Source organism: Pseudopipra pipra, chromosome 2 (assembly GCF_036250125.1).
Source record: "Pseudopipra pipra isolate bDixPip1 chromosome 2, bDixPip1.hap1, whole genome shotgun sequence".
Taxonomy (NCBI): domain Eukaryota; kingdom Metazoa; phylum Chordata; class Aves; order Passeriformes; family Pipridae; genus Pseudopipra; species Pseudopipra pipra.
The window spans coordinates 79,050,779-79,070,737 of NC_087550.1; the positions used below are offsets into that span (position 1 = coordinate 79,050,779).

The following is a 19,959-nucleotide window of genomic DNA, read 5'->3' on the forward strand; positions in this document are numbered from 1 at the left end:
GCTGAAAAGCTCTCCAGACTCCACTGTCTGTATTGACTATGTCTCCCTTAGCTGTAACGACAGCTTACTCACAGCTCCTAATGAGCTACTTGCCTGGCGGACTCCCCAAATTAGGATGAGCCTCGAGGGCCACAGTTTTCCAAAGTGTGAGGAGTCAGGCTTCCTTAAGGCACATACAAATTTCAAATTTAAATCATATTGAATCACAGAATCGTTAGGGCTGGAAGGGACCTCTGGAGACCATCCAGTGCAAACCGCCCTCCAAGGCAGGGTCACCTGGAGCAGGTGACACAGGAACGCTTCCAGGTGAGTTTGGAGTGTCTCCAGAGAAGGAGGCTCCACGACCTCCTTGGGCAGCCTGCTCCAGTGCTCTGCCACCTTCAACAAAAAGAAGTTCTTCCTATTTATGAAGATACAAGTAATAAATTATAGACAACACACGTAGACTGAAGCGCCCCCCTGGCACTCCCAGGCCTGCCCGGCGGGCCCGGCAGGGGGCGCCGCCCGGTCGCCTGTCGGCGGCGTTTGGCCCATCGCGGCCACCTTAGTCCTCCCCATCGCGGCTCCGGCCCCGGCCCCGGCCCGCCGCGGCTCCTCAGGGGCTGCCCGACCTCGGGGGCTGCCCGGCCTTGGGGGGGCTGCCCAGCCTCGGCGGCTCCGCCAGCCGCGTCCGCCGGCCGGGCCAGGCCGCTGCCATGTTCACCAGCACCGGCTCCAACGGGTTCTGTGAGTACCGGCCCCCCAAGGTCCGGGGAGGGCGGCGGTCGGGGGTGGGAGCGCGGGCGGCGCTGCCGCCGCCGGCCCCGGGGGAGCCGATGGGCTTGGTCCCCTCGGCTGCACTTTTAAACTACGTGACGGCGGGAGGAGCCGAGGGTGTGTGTCTGTATCTGTCTATGTCCGTGTCTGTGTGTGTATATACATCTGCATACATCAGTATAAACCTGCATGCCAACATATGTGTTAGAAAATGCAAGACCCCCTCTTTTCTTAATGTGAAAATAAACTTACTTTTTCAAACCAGTTTATTGGAACAAATATGTTCCCAGCTCTGTTTAGCTGAATTTGTACGTGCAGCATATGTAAATCATTTTATATTCCAGTGCTACCTGAACTGAATTCAGGGGTATTGGGGGTTCTGAGTTTGTTTACAGGACAAAGCATCTGCAGCGTCTGGAAGCGGCCGTGAGGAGCTGACCTGGCTGCGCTGTGCACTTTGGCACTACAGTCCCAAGAGCAGGCGGGGACAAATGATAAGTCAAAACTTTGCTGACTAACTGCTTCATACAAAATGGGTGGGAGTGTCAGTCTGCTGGAGGGCAGTAAAGCTCTGCAGAGGGATCTGGACAGGCTGGATCAATAGGCCGAGGCCAGAGGTATGAGGTTCAATAAGGTGAAGTGCTGAGTCCTGCCCTTGAGTCATAATAATTCCATGCAGCGCTACAGATTGAGGGAAGAGTGGCTGGAAGGCTGCCCGGTGGAAAAGGATCTGGGGGTGCTGGTTGACAGCCGCTAAACATGAGCCAGCAGTGTGCCCAGGTGGCCAAGAAGGCCAATGGCATCCTGGCCTGTATCAGAGATAGTGCAGCCATCAGGACCAGGGTAGTGATCATCCCTCTGTACTTGCACTGGTGTGGCTCCACTTCAAGTACAGTGTCCAGTTCTGGGCCCCTCAACTCAGAAAGGACATTGGGGGGCTGGAGTGTGTCCAGAGAAGGGCAATGGAGATAGTGAAGGGTCTGGAGCACAAGTCCTGTGAGGGAGGTGGGATTATTTAGCCTGGAGAAAAGGAGAATGAGGAGAGACCTTATCACTCTCTACAGCTACCTGAGAGGAGGTTGTAGTCAGGTGGGGGTTGGCTTGTCTCCCAGGCAAGTAACAACAGCAGGGAAGGATATGGCTTCAAGCTGTGCCAGGGGAGGTTTAGGTTGGACATTAGGAAAAGTTTCTTCACAGAAGGGGTTGTTGAACATTGTAATGAGCTATCCAGGGAGGTGATGGAGTCACCATCCCTGGAGGTATTTAAGGAAAGACTGGATGTGGCACTTAGTGCCATGGTCTAGTTGATATCGTAGAATCATAGAATCAGCTGGGTTGGAAAGGACCTCTGAGATCATCAACTCCAACCCTTGATGCAACACCACCATGGTTACTAGACCATGGCACTAAGTGCCACATCCAGTCTCATCTTAAAAACCTCCAGGGACGGAGAATCCACCACTTCCCTGGACAACCCATTCCAGTGCCTGATTACCCTCTCTGTAAAGAATTTCTTCCTAATATCCAACTTAACCTCCTCTGGCAGAGCTTAAGACCATGCCCTATTGTCTTACTGATACTTGCCTGGGAGAAGAGACCGACCCCCACCTGGCTACCATCTCCTTTCAGATAGTTGTAGAGAGTGATGAGGTCTCCCCTGAGCCTCTTCTTCTCCAGGCTGAACAGCCCCAACTCCCTCAGCCTCTCCTCACAGGAATTGTGCTCGAGTTCCTTCACCAGCCTCGTTGCTCTTCTCTGGACCTGCTCCAGCACCTCAATATCCTTCCTGAACTGAGGGGCCCAGAACTGGACACAGCACTCCAGGTGTGGCCTCACCAGTGCTGAGTACAGGGGAAGAATCACTTCCCTGGACCTCTTGGCCACACTGTTCCTGATACAGGCCAGGATGCCATTGGCCTTCTTGGCCACCTGGGCACACTGCTGGCTCCTGTTCAGCTTCTTGTCAATCCAAACTCCCAGGTCCCTCTCTGCCTGGCTGCTCTCCAGCCACTCTGTCCCCAGTCTGTTTCACTGCGTGGGGTTGTTGTGGCCAAAGTGCAGGACCCGGCACTTGGCCTTGTTGAACCTCATCCCGTTGGAATCAGCCCAACTCTTCAGCCTGTCCAGGTCCCTCTGCAGAGCCCTCCTGCCTTCCAGCTGATTGACATTCCCCCCCAACTTAGTGTCATCTGCAAATTTGCTAATGGTGGACTTAATCCCCTCATCTAAATCATCAATAAAGATATTAAATAGAACTGGGCCCAACACTGATCCCTGGGGGACACCACTAGTGACAGGCCACCAACTAGATGCAGCACCATTCACCAGCACTCTCTGGGCCTGGCCCTCCAGCCAGTTCCTAACCCAGAACAGAGTTCCCCTGTCCAAGCCGTGGGCTGCCAGCTTTTCCAGGAGTATGCAGTGGGAGACAGTATCAAAGGCTTTGCTGAAGTCCAGGTAGACACATCACAGCCTTCCCCTCATCCACCAGGCGGGTCACCTGATCATAAAAGGAGATCAGATTGGTCAGACAGGACCTGCCCTTCCTACAGCCGTGCTGGCTGGGTCTGATCCCTTCTCCATCCTGTAGGTGCTGTGTAATTGCACTTGCGATGATATCCATAACCTTGCCAGGCACTGAGGTCAGGCTCATGGGCCTGTAGTTTCCCGAGGCCACCTTGCAGCCCTTTTTGTGGATGGGTGTGACATTTGCCAACTTCCAATTATCTGGGACCTCCACAGTGAACCAGGACTGTTGGTAGATGATGGAGAGAGGCTTGGTGAGCTCTTCTGCCAGCTCCCTCATCACCCTGGGGTGGATCCCATCTGGTCCCATAGACTTGTGGGGATCCAAGCGGCTCAGCAGGTTGCTAACTGTTTCCTCCTGGATTACAGGGGGGCTATTCAGCTTCTTATTAGTCTGTATTGTCTTTAGAGGTCTAAAGGAGAGAAATAACTCAAGAATCCATTTATTTTATTTCACGCAGTACATAGATCAAGTTCATAATCAATGTTCTGTGAAGCTAACCTACCGATTGATATTTCGTTAATCCCTTTTCCCTTTCTTGCATTCTGTTTTTTCAGTGTTTCTAGGCTGCCTCTCATTTCTTGATATTTTGATGTAAACAAAACTTCTTTTAAACTATAGAGATATTGACATGATTAGAATATTTTCAAGCTGTTTGCTAAATATGCATTTTAAACTGGTTTTTGGCTCTCATAGTGCAGAATGATTTCATTAGAATATTAAGTTTTTTAGAATATTAGGTTTTTTCATTAGAAAATGTTAAGTTTTGGACCTTTTTCATTCAATGTTATTCCTTTTGCCATAAAAATTTATGAAGCTTTGATTGACCCTATAGTCTATTCTGCCTTTTGTTATGTCCCAGACATGGTAACTGTGTGTGCTTGAGAGAAGATAGCTTATAATTCAAGTAAATGAATGTGTGCTTGTTAAAATGAAGTTGTTGTTTAATATTCCAAACACTCAATATGACAGAATGTGGCAGAAGAGGTGACTGAACTGTGGTAATCCAATGCCACTTAGCAGTATACTGATGTACTGTTTCTAGGAAATGTGTGAGGAAGACATTGTAGGTTCCTTTGGCACAGTTTATTTTTAACATTTATTTGGGAAAATCTTTGGCTGCATGCGTGAAAAAAATCTTGAATGAGTAAATTAAAAACTCCTGTATTTTGATTTCATCAATAAAAGCAGAACAGCTAACTGATTACTGCACGGCTACATTTCCAAATTTCTAGACCAGGAATTCTGCTGCATTTGTTTAATCTGAATGTATTTCGCTTTTGTATGAAAAAGTGGCCCTGAAATACTACTACTGACCTACCAGAGTAAGTTTAGATCAGCTAAGCTTTTTCAAAGTCCACTTAGCTCCTGTAGCTGTTCTGATCGTTACTGTTCTTTATTCAGGATAAGGTGTTCTTGTATTATGTACAATCAGTTGATAAAACAGTGTTAAGAAACAACATCTAGATTTAGCCGTGAATAGACTCTATGTTGAATAAACAATATTTTTCATAGTTATTAGCAAGCACAAATTGTTTCTGTATTACTTATCTCAAGCTAACTTGTTGAATCATCTGTACTATGGATGCCCATGGATTCTATCCTATTACACGTGTCTACAAAGAAAAGTTCATTCCACATCCTGGCTCTGTAGTTCAGTGAGATGAAGGACACTGTCTTCATCCAGGGAACAGTCAAAACTTGTGAGTTCAGATTCCTCTTAAGTTTGACCACTTCTACTGAAGTTAGACTTTCTAGTAAATAATGCTTGAATAGCCTGGCCTGTGCAGTGAAGTCCTTGACCTTGTCCATGTGCCATTTCAGGAGGTGTCTCATGGCTTTCAGCACTGCAGATAAAGTGAGTTCTTACAGAAAGTGTTTATCTAGTATTTCTTATCCTAGTTTAAGAGTTTCCTGGTATAAATCCTCTGTCCTACATCTCCTGTTCAGTACTAGTGTGTAATCACATGCATAGGCACAGAGACTCTGGAAAAATAATGTTATAAGAAACGTATATAAAAGCAAACCACTCCAACAAACAAACAGTCCAACCCCAGCTGCACGTGAGCTAGTCCAGACAAGTGCAGACCAAGAGCTAGTCCAGACAAGTCCAAGACCTTCCTTTTGTAGGAATGATATGGTGAATTGCAGGCAGACAGGTGATAACTGTGATGTGAGGTGACGACACACCTACTCAGTGCAGGACGTGCACCATTTTGGATGAGGAGATATAAATGTAGAAGTAAATGTACCTGGTACATGTTACAACTATGAGATAGGGAAGCCAGGAAACAAAGAACCCCACCATTGAAAAGGACAAAGACAGTTTGCCCTGGCTACGGGAAACTGTTTCTGTTATCTGAAATATTGGAGGAACCAGTATGCCCTGGGAAAAAAAAGCTGGTTCCTCTGGGTACTAGCAGGAGACACAGCACAGGCAGACCCAAATGACTTAGCAAAACACTTATCCAGTTGAGTTGACTTGTCAAACAACAATACAGTGTGTTCAGGAAACGTGTTACCAGTGCCTGACTTTAAGGAAGGGCTTGAGAGGTGGGTTGTGGTGCCAGACCCAGACCAGTTTCTTGTGTTACAGTCTGCTGGTTCAGTCCCACGAGGAATGCTGGTGAAACACTTCAGTGCTTCTGCAAAGACTAAGCATGACTATGTGAAGAGTGACACTGGGCTGACTGTTTGATGTACTGTAGTGCTGCTTAGTTTGCCAACATGCTGCATCCCAGTAGCAAAGGATGATAAACAGAAAGGCTTTACCAACAGCTTAAACCAGATAGAGCAACACCAAACCTTTCTGCAGACATTTTAATCCCCTCCCAGTATTCTTCAAGCTATGTACATACTGCACAAGAGTCTAGTAGGAAAACCTGTTCAAGTTAGTCTTTATTAAGGTAAAATTTGAGTACATGTTTTAAAGCATAGCCACTTGTTACCTCTGCAAAATATTTCACTACTTTGCCTACTACACAAAAGCTACTTCTTATAGAAGGAGGGAGTAGAGTCCTTTGAACTTGCGTATAAGGATTTCTACCAATGCAACTTAGGCTTTTACATCTCTGTGAACCTTGTAGTGCAGTACTAGCAATTTGTTAAAAACTCCAAGGCAAGAGGGAAAGACTGTGCTCCTCTGCTTGCATAACTGGCAAGACTGAACTGTGTTGTGCAGTAGTGTTGGAAAAATAAAAAAGCTATGTAAATTTAAAATGCTTTTTTGTATGACTGAAGGAAATATGACCATGTATTGAATATATCAGTCTTCTGTGCATAACAATATTACGCAGTACGATACTGTATGGGAAATCGAATTAGCTGGCACATCAGCATGCCATGGTGCACCCTGGTTAGCCTGAGTCCTAGGAGCAGCATAGCCACATCAGGTCAATTAGCCATGCATTGAACACCACAAAAATGTGGCTATTCTGCTGCAGCAGAGCTAACTTGTTTCAAGCTAGCGTGGGAATGTCCACATGGTCTTGTGGTGTAACCATACATGGTATTTCTGACAGCGTATACTAAAAGTAGTATGATAATATGCTCTTTGGTTGGAAGGAACCTCAACGAGGGGAACATTTTTGTATACTTCAACCTGTTTCAGTTTCTATTTCAAGTGTTGCTTTTAGTTGCTTTTAGTGTTGCTTTTTTGCTTGTTTTTTTTTTTCTTTTTGTATCTCCTCGTTTTTTTTTTTCTTTTTGTATCTCCTCATTTTTTTATAGTTTGTAGCCTAAGCTAAACCCAGAAGTTTTCTAAATAGTAAATGTATAGGTAACTGGCTTGATTACAGTCTTACTTGTGCCTTTTAAAAGTAGGTTTAAAGCATGATTGCAGTTGGTTTCTTTACTGACTTTCTTAAACTAATGTTATGCATCTCTCAGCTCCTGCTCTGTTTATAAGCATCTGATGAAAAACTGTTCCTGTGGTGATACTCTTATTGTCTTCAGTTGCAATGAAACGTCACTGTTGGTTGGTGAACTTGCTGCAGGTTCTTGGGCAAATGTTGGAATACAATAGATTAATATCTGCATGGTGGTTTGATGCAGGAAAAACAACCACCTAAAATGCAGATTCTGTCAGTGTGTTTGGGAAGTACTGTGCATTCAGATGTGCATCAGTTATGGTTTAAAAGACTTGCTGATCTTGTGTATCAGCATTAAAAAAACGGGTTTTGTGTGTTTTGTGCCATTATAGTAGCCCCCAGCAGTTAATTGTCTGTATGAAAGTGATGTGTCTGCGTTATAGCAGGTGGGTTAGGGAAGATGATAGTGGAAAAAGAGTTTTTACAAAGCATATTTCATCTGCAGCTGTGGTGTAAGCTCAGTAGGGATCCCCACAGAAATTGTCCTGAGCTAATTTCTGCAGCCACTGCTCATTAGCTGGTGTCAGCAGTCAGGTCCTCTCCCGAGTCAACACTTTAGTCTCAGTCCTGGAATAGCAGTCCAGGAGGTGAAGTTGTTTCCTCAAAAGCCCTTCTGAAACAGTGGATTGGTCTGGCTGCCTGTTTTGACATGCCCATATGCTGTATATCTTCACCTGGGAGTAGTGAACAGGCAGGGAGCAGGAAATAATTTCAGAAACTGTAGCTGTTGCTGCTACCACAACTTTCTTATTCTTATTAGTGCACTGGTGGCTTCTGAAGCTGCAACTACATGAGCAGTTGTGCCATAAACCTCCCCCTCTGTGACAGACGGACACAGGTATTCTTAATTTTGTGTTCTGAAAAGTGGTACTGGCAGCTAGAAGAGTAGTAGGCTGTGGAAGAGGAGGATTTGTGGGCTTTGGAATGAGTGCAGGGGTGGAATGTGGAGACTTAAGAGTTGATTTTCTTATTTGTGTCACATTTGGGAACAGCTTCACATTGTACAATGGTAACATGAAAGTTGGGACACTTGCCTGTGAGATTTTGAGGGCAGTTTTGGGGGGAGACTTCACTGCAAAGATCAGCAGTGAAAGCTAGTTGCTTGTTCTTCATCATGGTGTGGGCATGTTCTGCTGGTTGCTACAAAATTTCTCTTTGCACTTAGGTGGAAGCTCCGTAGATGTGTTGCAGCACCAATGTTATTACTGCCTGCTGTTTGAAAGAATTACCACTTTGGGATTGCAAATTATTCCAAGATCTTTGAAGACAGTATTTGATATATTTTAACTTTCAGGGTCAAAATGAGAGTTTATTCTTTCATTCTACTTGCCTTATGTGGTATTGAGGCACTGTGTTTTTCTCTTTGTGCACGTTTGCACAGGTGCTGCCAGCAGACACTGGTGCCCTGGTAGCTTGGTGGTACATGTTTCCATCTTGCACATGGTTGTATACCCATTAGGCTAGAATTTTGCTTTCTAAATTCTAAATTCCCTTTGTATTCTAGGTAAGGAATTTGGCTTGAATGTCAGAATGCCTGATTGTGCACTATCTGGGATTGATAGTCATTTTTCATCTTACTGGCTGAGACATTCCACAGCAGTCCTTGATAAGGATCTATATGCTGTTAAGGGGTAAACTGCTGCATTGTGCAAACACTTGGGAAAAGCATTTTAGAAGTTGCATTACTGTATTTTTCAAGTTCACCAGAGAAGAATAAACTTGTCAGCCACGATGACATTATGAGGTGCTTGAGAGTAGAAGTTTCCATTACTCATGTTGTATTCCCTGTGGGTGATTGTCACATTTATGGGTTAGTTACTTCTGTGGTTTTTCACTTGATGACATGTCTAATATTAAGTACTTTTCCTCTATACCAAGGTTTAAAGTGTCTAAGCTGAAAGCTAAAAGGAGGCTCTTAATAAAAATGTATATTCACACTTTTGGAGAAAACAGATAAGGTTGGTTATTTTTGAATGCTTTCAAATTAGGAATTAACTTGATAGGATAAAGTATTTCAAGTGTGTATTACCCGTAATGTAAAAATAATCTATGCAAATTGCAGTAAAATCTAAATATTAAACCTCTATAGAAATATATAGTTATGATGGGGATATCTAGAGATATTGTTGTCACGTTTCTTGTGGTAATGTGTTCCTTATCTGAAAAGTATTATGGGATTAAGGAGTTCTTGTAAAAATGTGTTCAAATTCATGAAATAACGTAGATGCATTTGATAGTAAAATAACAAGTGTTATCAAACTTTGGTTCAAAACTGTTTACTGTTGCTACTAGTACAGTTCTTCTGTTTTAGGCTATTTCAAAAATTTGTATCCTGATTATAAAACTGACCTTTTCACATCAAGGAATGCTAATTTAGCTAATTTAAGTTAACTAAAGGAGCCTGAGGTTTCACGTGAAAGGTGGACAGATTTCTTGCATTGAAAAAAAAGTCAGCCAGACTTTCTGCCATAATGTGTCTCACACAACCGTAAAAGTAAAGTTTATGGTTAGCATAGTAACATCAACCTGCATCAATCCAAGTCACTACCTAACTTCTATAGAAGGATAGTTCTTCAAGGCGTTAATTGCTTAAATGGAGTAAGCAAAGTGCATCTTTATATAATAAACTCAAAAGGTTTGTTACTTTCAAAGTAATCTCATCATTCTGTTTTTTATGTAAGAAGAACAATAACAGAGCTACAGATTTCGTAACACCCTGGGAAAAACAGTTGCCTGAAAACGAGTGGATTGTGTGCTATAGCTGAGGTGTTTGGAAAGGAAGTAAATATGATTCAGGTTGCATGTGTGAAAAAGAGAAAAGTCATAGAATAAGTAATATTTTGGAGTCTTTGTGTTGGCTTCAATTGTTGGGCAAGAGTTTGTATTTTATTGTATCACCTGCAGCAACAGAATAGGATGAATTTCTGGGTAACCCTGCTGGATATTCCACTTGGCAGTTTTTAGTAAATGTGCATTGCAGATTTCTCTGTTCTCTGCTTGCTTCTGAATGTGCTTTCTGAAAGTCATGCTCATAGAGGGAAAGAAGTTGTGATTTCACAAACATACTGATTCTATTAATTTCTTTATGAATAATTGTAATGACTGAATGGAAGGAAGATGAATGTCGTGTAAATTAACTTAGATATGTTTCCTTGAATGGTGGATCCAAGTGCGGTGGAGAGGTCAGTTTTTTCAGGACATTTATTCAGGTAATTCCTGCTTCATAGCCTCTAAGAAAAAAGCTAATCTTAATCCCTAATGCAAAGGAAACAGATGTGCATGTCGATTTTTCTAGAAAAAAGAGTGTTTATTTTATTTCCTGAAATGTGATTGAGCCTTAGGAGGGCAGCAAAGGAGGGCATGACCTCCATAGGTGCAGAGAACTTAGGTTTAATTATAGCCAAACAATTAATTTCATGAGACAGTGTTGGAAACAAAATGTCTGGTTAACATATAATTGTCATTAATATCTCTAAAGACTTCTCTTTGTTTTAGTGTGTTCTTCCTGTCTATTTGCAAGTTGTTGAGAAATGATCTGAAAAGTCAAGGTGGTGTCACTATTATGTTTTCCAGTGACCTGTTGAAATGTATCACTTTTTGCACGTCAGAGACTTTTCTCTAAAATGGCTTTTTTTTGTTTGTTTGGTCTTCTGTCTTTAAGATAAAGCGCCTTTGTCGAAGAGTTTGTTACTAGTCCTAAGTGCCATCTCGATTCTATTGACTCTGCTCTTTCAACATTATCAGAAGTTCTTTGTGTATAACCTACAAGCTATAAAAGAGGATTTTCAGGTAAGAGTCAGCTCATTTTGTGTGAAAAGAGACTGCAAACTGTGGTCTTCTATGCCTTTCCTCCCCTGTTTGTTTTTCCTCTGGTTCTTTCCCTTTGTTCGCTGTTGTAGATCAGCTTGTTCTTACCTTTTTTTTATGTCACCCCAGTTTACCACTTTTTGCAAAACATAAGAAAAACTGATCTGAAACAATCACCATAGCTTCTCACTTCTTTGTCTTGTCTGGGAAATGATTTGATTTGTGTCATTTTTCCTTTCAGACACTGTAATGTGGAAAGTTGCTGCGAATTAAGTGTGATTTAACCCCTCTAATAATACAAGTATTTTGATATGAATGTCAATAGCTTATTGTGCTTAGTTTTTGAGACTGAAGTGGGCTATTGTGATTGGGCTTTCTGATTATATATGATTTATTTTAACAACAGAGGCCGTAACTTTCATTCTGTAAGTTCTGGTTTAGTTAGTTGTGGAAAACTAAAATTTGCCTGTTGAATAGAAGGGCTGCTTCTAATTTGAAGATTCCGAGTGATGGAGTTTGTCATGCTCTTCAGTACTCTGCTGAATTGGTTAATTTCTTACTCATTCCTGTTTCAAACTAAGATACTCTGTCTTTTGGATATTGTATCTTGTAAGGTTTTATTTTAAGCTTAACTAAGGATCCTGTAATATCAGCTCCAATTCTTGAAATAATGCACTTAAAACTGGTAAGTTCTGCGGGGATTTGTTTTGGGGTGTTTTATTTTAATTTTTGGAAGTGATGAACTGCTGCTCACCAGAGAAGGGGTCAGCAAATGCCTCTGTGTTTAGCTTACCCGCAGATTTTACAGTTGCATTAAAAAAAAAGGTATGTAGTCAAATTAATGTCTTTGAGAATGCCAGCTGTAGCCTATAAGCTTTAAAAGATTATTAGACCTAGCTAGTGATACTCTGTGCCATGGCACTTTGTAATCTTTCTTGTCAAGAACAAGAGCTTTCTTGCAATAATGTAGATTACAACTCTACAAGAGCACTACTTATATTTTCCAAATGTCTTTCTAATGCTGTGCAGCACAAATACATAAATGATGTCTGCCTTTTAAAAATGTTACAAGCAAGTGTTTGGGGAGGGGGATGAAAAAGTCTGAGAAACTATTCAAGTTTTAAATGGAAATTGTGTGGATTTGGGGTTTGTTTGTTTATTTGTTTGTTTTTCAATTTGTCTTTAGCGGAGTTCTCTCTTTCCATTTGTTTGATCTGCTAAAAACCAGCAGTAGCTGTGTTTTATTCAAAGAGACCACCTTTACTGTGTCTTAAGCATAAATATTTGCAAGTATCTGTAAAACATATGATACTTTTATTGTGGTGTTTTGGGGAATTTGTGGGTTTGGATTTTTTCTTTCATGAGATTGTTGTTTCATTTATTCTCATGCCCTTTGGAGCAAGCTATATTCTATGTCATTGTGTAACTCAGGGAGAGCAGATAGTTTAACTCCTGTCTGATTCTAATATTCAACTGAGAATTTTTAAAAGAAAATTTGTTTAGAATGAGTTCATCTGCAGGGATGAGTTTAATAGAAAGGAATTTTTTCAGGGGCTGAACAGACATTTTGGATGTTGGATTCTTAAAGCTGGTAGGGAGCACAGGCAATAAAGCAGGCAGTTGAAGAAGAGTACAGTTAATTTGGAAAGCAAAATATGTACTGTCCAAAATGAAAAGATCTTCATCTCCATATGGAGGACCCTTAAGAGCAGCGAAGAAATGTCATGTGTAAAATAAGGATCTTCATTACATTAGATCTATGTATTTTTAAAGCTAGCTAAAGCAAAGACCAGTTAGGCTACAAGCTTTCCTAGTCTGTGTGAGGGCTGTTCAGTTAATGCATGTCATGAAATAGTCACCTGTTAGGTCACAGCCCTGCTAGTTTGAGCTTCAGGAGGGATGGTACCTCAGGCTAGGTTTTAACATTGGGCATATTGCCATGGGGCAGCTGCAACAGTGAGGTCTCAGTTCTTTCTTCTTGTTCAGTCCTTGGGTATGCTGGGAAGTTAGAGGCAGAAGCCTTGGCTGAGGCCTGAAGACCTTGAGAAATGTAAGGGAGGTGAGAATGCCTAGCAGGCCATGGCTTAGGAAAGGGAGCAGGGGGTGCCAAAGCTGAGCAAGAGAGATGGAAACTAGCAAGAGAGATGAAGGGCAGCAAGCAAAGTTTCTGTAATAAGGATCTAGCAGTGTAATTGTGAGACTTTCTCTATGAACTTCGAACAGTCATGGCAATTGCTGGAGAAAGGCAAATTTGACCAGAGAAAGGCAAACATCACACTCATCTTTGGGAAAGCAGAAAGGAAGATCCAGTTAACATCAGTCCCTCAGCCTTACCTTGGTCCCTGGGAAGGTCATGGATCAAAACTTTGTAGAAGCAATTTTTCAAGATGTGCAGGACACAAAGGTGACTGGGAGCAGCCAAGCTGAAGTGGACAGATTCTGTGGGTCGCGATCGGTTGCCTTGTTGGCAGCAAGGTTTTTGGTTTTGTGCCCAATGTCCTCTCTGAAGATTGAGGACTACTTGGAATAAATGGGATCCACCTGACCAAGTGAGACAAAGGCAGGCCAACCTGGTGAGGAGAACATTAAGAGAGGAACGACACAGGAGGGAGATGACAACCTACAGTAAATTGAGGAGATATGGACTGCGTTAGCCAGCAAAGGATTGATATTAATGGATGACAGGATGATACAAACAGAAGGGATCTTGTAATCAGCAAAACAGGACTGAAAAGGTCCTACTTCATAAATACGTAAATAAGGAAGTGCCTACAGGACAGCATTATGTGGAAGACTCTCATGTTTTCTGGGAAATCAGCATGACTAGGTGCCTCTTTGAGGTGTCTGCACATGAATGCATGTGACATAAGGAACAAATAAGGGGAATTAAAGGTCATATGCCATTACAGGACTACAGTCTCACAGGGGTCATGAAAATGTGGTAGGTTAAGTCACATGATAAGAGTGCCCCAGCAGGAAGGTACAAGCTTGTTGAGAAGGACAGGCAGGGAAGGGATTTGCTTTTTATGTGAAAGACCAGCAGAACTGCACAGAGCTTCATCTTGGGGCATGAGGAAGTTGAGATTTTATGGGTCAGGACTACAAGGCAGACCAGTACAACCAACTTTGGTGGTGGCGTTTGCTACAGGCTATCTGATCGTGAAGAAGTAGATGAGGCTTTCTTCAGACACCTGGAAGAAGCCTCATGATTACAGGTACACACCCACAAGTTTTGCAGGAGTTGGCTCATGTCATTGTGAGATCACTCTGTATTATCTTTGAAAGGTCATTGCTATCAAGGAAGGTTCTCGAGGCCTGGAAGAAAGCAAATGTCCTTCCTATCTTCAGGAGATTTGGGAAGTACAGGCCAGTCAGCATCTTCTGTATCACTGGGAACATCATGAAACAAGTTCTCCTAGAAGTAATTTTCAGACATAAAAAGAACAGTAAAATGACTGGGGATAGCCAGCACAGATTTTTGAAGTGGAATCCTCGACTGACCTGGTAGCCTTCTATGATGAGGCAGATGAATGTCTTGGTGGGTGATGGAAGATAAGTGAATGTTGTTTATTTTGATCTTAGTATAGCTTTTTACACTGTCTCCTGTAACATTCTCAGACAAACTGAGGAAGTACAAGGTGAGAGAAGTGGGCAGTGAAGTGGATTGGGGGCCAGTACTGTTTAGTGTCTTCATTCATAACTTGGACAGCAGGACACAGTGTGCTCTCAACAGTTGATACACCCTGTCATGGTTTGAGATAGCCCCAAAATCCAATTCCCTAGTTCCATCCCCCCTCCCACATCTCAACCCAATGTGAGATGGGCTTTTCCAGACAAAACACACCAGACTCAAAGTGGGGAAAAGGGAATATATTACAATGACTGTACAAATAAATACCACATCACATTATACACACGATCACAAACTATCTCTACCATGACATATAGTATTTACAGTGGACCAGATCTCTTCTCCCCTCCAAATAAAAGTCCAGGAGGGAAAGAAGGACAGATCCCTTCCAGTCCTTAAGCAGCAGCTCCTCTTCTGTCCTCCATGCAGCAGTAACTGGGTTGTTGTAGCTGGATCTCTGTTCAACATACACAAGGGGGTCTCCAAGCCCCTCGGCTCTCCTTCGGTCCAAGCGAAGGCCTCACCTGTGGACTGCCAGCAGGGACAAGACTCGCATCACCACAGGCATATCACGAAATGCAGGGGCATCTTCGTGAAAGTCCCTTCCTCAGGGGATTCAAGTTCCCGTTTGCAGAGCTCCGTGCTCTGTCTCTCAGGCTGCCACCGTGGCAGCAGTGCAAGGGGGGGGAACCAAGGTCAACTCCCCCCGCATTCCATCTGGCCGTCCCAGTCCAGCTCCCGGGACGCTCTGAGCTTCTCAGCTCTTCTCTCTCTCGTGCTGCATACTCCAAGGCTCCTCTAAAATAGGAGTCCATGTCCCTCTTCTCCAAGAGGGTCTCCAAGGGAGTTTTGGGGGATCTGGTACAGTCTCTTACCCCAAACTCTGTCTCTCTGCTGCTCTCTTCTTCTCCTCCCTTTCCAGGAGTCTTCTCTCCGGTGCTGCATGTTGTTTCTGCTGCTTCTTCAGTTCAGGTCTTATCTCCTGGCTCTCTGCCACCGTTTCTCTGGTCAGTCCCGGCTGCTGTTCTGCGCCCATGGAGAAAACATTCTCCCAGCGTAACTACAGGTACCTAGCCCAGCTTTATGCTGTTCCAGGTCCCTGCAGCCCCCAGCCAGGGGCTGGGAGGGGGCCAGAGGCCCCAAGGGGCACAAAGCCCCTACCTCGTGGCTCACAACATGGCCACCACTTCTACAACCACCAAAACTACAACTCTTCTCTTCCGGTCTGGTTGTGATATGTTTACATTTCTGCAGGAGTGCCCATTGGACAAAATTTCAAAACTTCTAGGGGTTTCCACCCCTTGGGGTCTACCACTTTTCAGCCTCTGGGGGAAAACAAGGTCCAAACCACGACACACCCATAGTTCTGCAGGCATTTAGAGGGGAGAAGAGGGTCAATAGGAACCTCATGAAGTTCAGCAAAGGCAAATGCAAAGTTCTGCACTGGAGAGGAGTTACATCATGCATCAGTACAAGCTGGTGGCTGACCAGCTGGAAACAGCTTTACAGAAAAGGCCCTGAGGGTCCTGGTGGAGAATAAAGTTGGACATGAACCAGCAGTGCAACATTGTGGCTAAAAAGCCTAACAGCATCCTGGGCTGCATTAGGAAGAGCCTCACAAGGAGGCCTGGTAGGATAATCATTCATCTCTACTCACCCTCAGTGACAACATCTGAAATGTTGTCCCTTGTGCTGGGCTCTTGTGCCTCATCCTACAAGACAGACCTTGACATCCTGCAGGGAGTCCAACAGAGGGGCACCAGTCTGTTCAGGTGTGTAAGCAGAGGCTGACAGAGCTGGGATTGTTTAGCCTGTAGAAGAGAATGCTTAGGGTAGATCTTACCAATGTGTGTAAATATCTGATGTGAGGGAGCAAAGAAGAGAGAGCCAGGTCAGTAAAAGGACAAGAGACAATGGGCATGAATTGAAATACAAGAAATTCCATTTGAAGCAGAAGGTTTTTTACTGTAAGTCTGATGGAACAGAGGAACAGTTTCCCCAGAGAAGTTGTGTAGCCTCCATACTTGAAGATAGTCAAAACCAGACTGGTCGTGGTCAGTTAACATCCTGCTCTAATTGACTTTGTTTTGAATGAGAATGTCAGACTAGATGATCTCCAGAGGCCCTTTCCTATCCTCAACCATTCTATGAAAGCATGCCTGACCAAATGGTTGTGCTCTTCTATGAAACAAGTGGTGCTGCAGACGAGGGGGAGTCAGTGGATTTTGCACACCTTGACTTTAGCAGGGTCTTTAACCCAATCTCCCTTTGTGACCTTGAAGTGAAATGGAGGTATGTACTGAATAACTGGAAAGGAAGATGGGTGGGAAATTGGCTGGACCCTCCATGGAATTATGGTCATTAGTACAAAGTCGACTTGGCAGATATTAATTAGGGGAGGGCCCCTTGGAGATTAGTGCTGGGACCAGTACTATTTAATGTATTTATTAGTTACTTGGATTTTGGGATGCAGTGCACTTTGAACAAGTTTGTGCTTAAAGTTTGTATGATGCAAAACTGGGGGGAATGGTCAATATGTTGGAAGGTAGGGTTCCTATTCAGAGAGACCTTGGCAAGCCCAAGATATGGGATGACAGGAATTTCATGAATTGGAAAATCCTGCTTCTGGGATGGAATAACCCCAGGCTGCAACAGTGCAGGCTAGGAAGGGCAAGTGCTTGGGAATTAGCTCTGCAGAGAAGGAGCTGTGGATCTTGGTGAACAAGAGGAGCCAAGTGCGCTCTTGCAGCCAAGAAGGCCAACCATTTCCTGGACTATTAGTGAGGGTGTGGCAAGTAGGTAGACCGTACTCCTGTAGCTGACAGTCTTCCAGATGTGTCTCACAAGTGCCCAGTTCTGGATTCATCTGTACAAGAATCACAGAATCACAGAATATGCCAAGTTGGAAGGGACCTACAAGAATCATCAAGTCCAACCCTTAGCCCTGCACAGGACCATCCCAAAGAGTCACACCATGTGCCCGAGAGTATTGTCCAAACACTTCTTGAACTCTCTCAGGCTTGGTGCTGTGACCACTCCCCTGGTGAACCTGCTCCAGTGCGCAACCACTCTCTGGGTGAAGAAACTTCTAATATCCAGCCTAAACCTCCCTCGACACAACTTCAGGCCATTTCCTTGGGTTCTGTCACTGGTCACCACAGAGAAGAGATCAGTCCCTGCCCCTCCTCTTCCCCTCATGAGGAAGTTGTAACTGCAATGGGGCCTCCCATCAATCTCCTCTTCTCCAGGCTGAACAGACCAGGTGACCTCAGCCATTCCTCATACAGCTTCCCTTCAAGGCCCTTCACCATCTTCGTTACCCTCCTTTGGATACTCTCTAAGAGCTTAATATCTTTCTTATATTGTGGTGCCCCAAACTGCACATGATATTCAAGGTGAGACTGCACCAGTGCAGAACGGAGCAGAGCAGGATAATCACCTCCCTTGAAGATATGAACACACTGGAGTGGATCCACCAAGGCAGTCAGAGGAGGTGGAGTGTTTGACATAGAAGGAAAGGCTGCGAGAACTGGGTCTGCCCAGCCTCAAGAAGAGAAGACAGAGAGGAGACACTTTATTGCTATCTACAAGTAGCTGATCAGGAGCTATAGAGAAGCTGGAGCCAGGCTCTGCTTGTCTGCAAAGTGCAAGAGGTAGTTGACACAAGATAGAACATGGGAAATTCTGCCTAGATTGTAAGGATTTGATTTAGTTTTTTAAACCATGAGGGTGGCCAAAAACTGGCACAGGTTTCAGAGAGGTTCTAGAAACTGCATCTTTGGAGGTGTTCAAGACTCAACTGGACATGGTCTAGAGGAAGCTGATCTGATTAGAACTTCTTAGAACAGTTACAGTTGGACTAGTTTGTATCTGGAGGTTGTTTCAAAAATAATTTTTTTGTAATTCTAAATTCACTAAGGTTGTGATTTCCATTTTTATTTGTAAATGTAAACTAGGGACATAAAAGTGTCTTTGGGTTAATTTGGGTTAATTGTAGATTTGTTGTAACAGGTAGACATCTGCCTTGAAAATATTTTATTTTTGAAGAGACTTCTTGAACTCTTCCAGAACATTCTACTCTCTCTATTTCCCTTCTTAAATGTACCACATTTCTGTTACCTGACTCCAGTATTGCATTCACTAAGAGCACAAATTCTGTGAAGAATTTCCTTGAAGGAAGAGCGGCTTAAAATTATGATCATTAATCTTCCAGATTTGGAGACTTGTATGTGGAAGAACAGTATGTCTTGATTTGAAAGACACATTCTGTAGCAGTCTGCTCATTTACAACTTTAGAATATTTGAAAGAAGATATGGCAGCAGAAAATTTTCAGTAAGTTCCAGTTTTGAATTTCTTTTTTTTTTTTTGACAGAAACTGTTTTCTATGCTGTTTAGAATCTTGTAGTCTTGTATGAATACTGCAGCTTTATTACTAACATTTTGTATAGAAATATATGTTAAAGGGTTTTAAGAATTATTTGGTTTTCATAAATTTAAATTTATATTGATAGTATCTTGCAGTCAGTGGATTATTCTAGTTACTGTTTGCAGGTTTATCAGTTGAAAGTTACCAAACCCATAGAATTTAATTTTGGAAACAAATTTAACTCTTCATTCTTCAATGTCTACACAAGTGGATTTGGAATTATGTTGTGTTAAAGATTGTATTTGTCTTGGTTGAACTGGTATAGTGATTTTCTTATTTTTACTTTTATTTAGAGATACATTAAAACCTTATCTTTAATCTGTTGAATTGATTCAAATTAACCTTTTTCTTTCCAGTCTTTTTTACTGGGTGCTTGGATGCTCTCAGCTTTATTTGATCTTCTCCTTGTAGAAATCGCTCAGTATATATTTGGCATCACCATCAACAGCTTGCCTTCTGGTTTGTAAGTAGCTTCTAATGGATTGTTTATTTTAGATATATTTTCAAGGGATTGTTTTCTGATGATTTTAATTAAAAAAACTTTCTTCATGTAACACTTCAAATTTAATCTTCTTTTGAACTGAAGTATAAAGGTTCTTGGCACAACTGTTATAATTTCAAACATTTATTTCTTAGTTATGATCTGCGGTTAATTTATAATTTATCCATATAATGATTAGTTTCCATTTTGTTAGTCCCATTTCCCCAGGCAGCATGATTGAAACACAGCTTGCAGTGTACAGATTGTTGCTGTATTTGTTCAGTCTGAATCGTTTGGTTTATTTCAATTCGTAAATCTGAAAACTGAAATTGGGTTGGTGCTGATTTTTTTTCTTAAATCAGAAAGGCAACAGAACTGTAAGTCATGTCTTCTATGTTCACTTTTAAATGCATATACATTTCAAACTGGTATTTTGTATGTGTTTAAAAAATTGAATGCTA

The 19,959-nt window shown here is 42.8% G+C and overlaps 1 protein-coding gene across 1 annotated transcript in view; it reads left to right on the top strand.

Annotated features, from left to right (window-relative positions):
* The first annotated feature begins 536 nt into the window (after positions 1–536).
* The window catches only part of UBAC2 (UBA domain containing 2), a 98,010-nt gene continuing 78,587 nt past the window's right edge, over positions 537–19,959 (top strand). The window contains exons 1-4 of the mRNA XM_064646072.1: positions 537–726; positions 10,814–10,941; positions 18,804–18,923; positions 19,374–19,480. Of these exons, the coding sequence (XP_064502142.1) occupies positions 696–726; positions 10,814–10,941; positions 18,804–18,923; positions 19,374–19,480 (386 nt within the window). The 5' untranslated portion in view covers positions 537–695. The remainder of the gene's footprint in view (positions 727–10,813; positions 10,942–18,803; positions 18,924–19,373; positions 19,481–19,959) is intronic.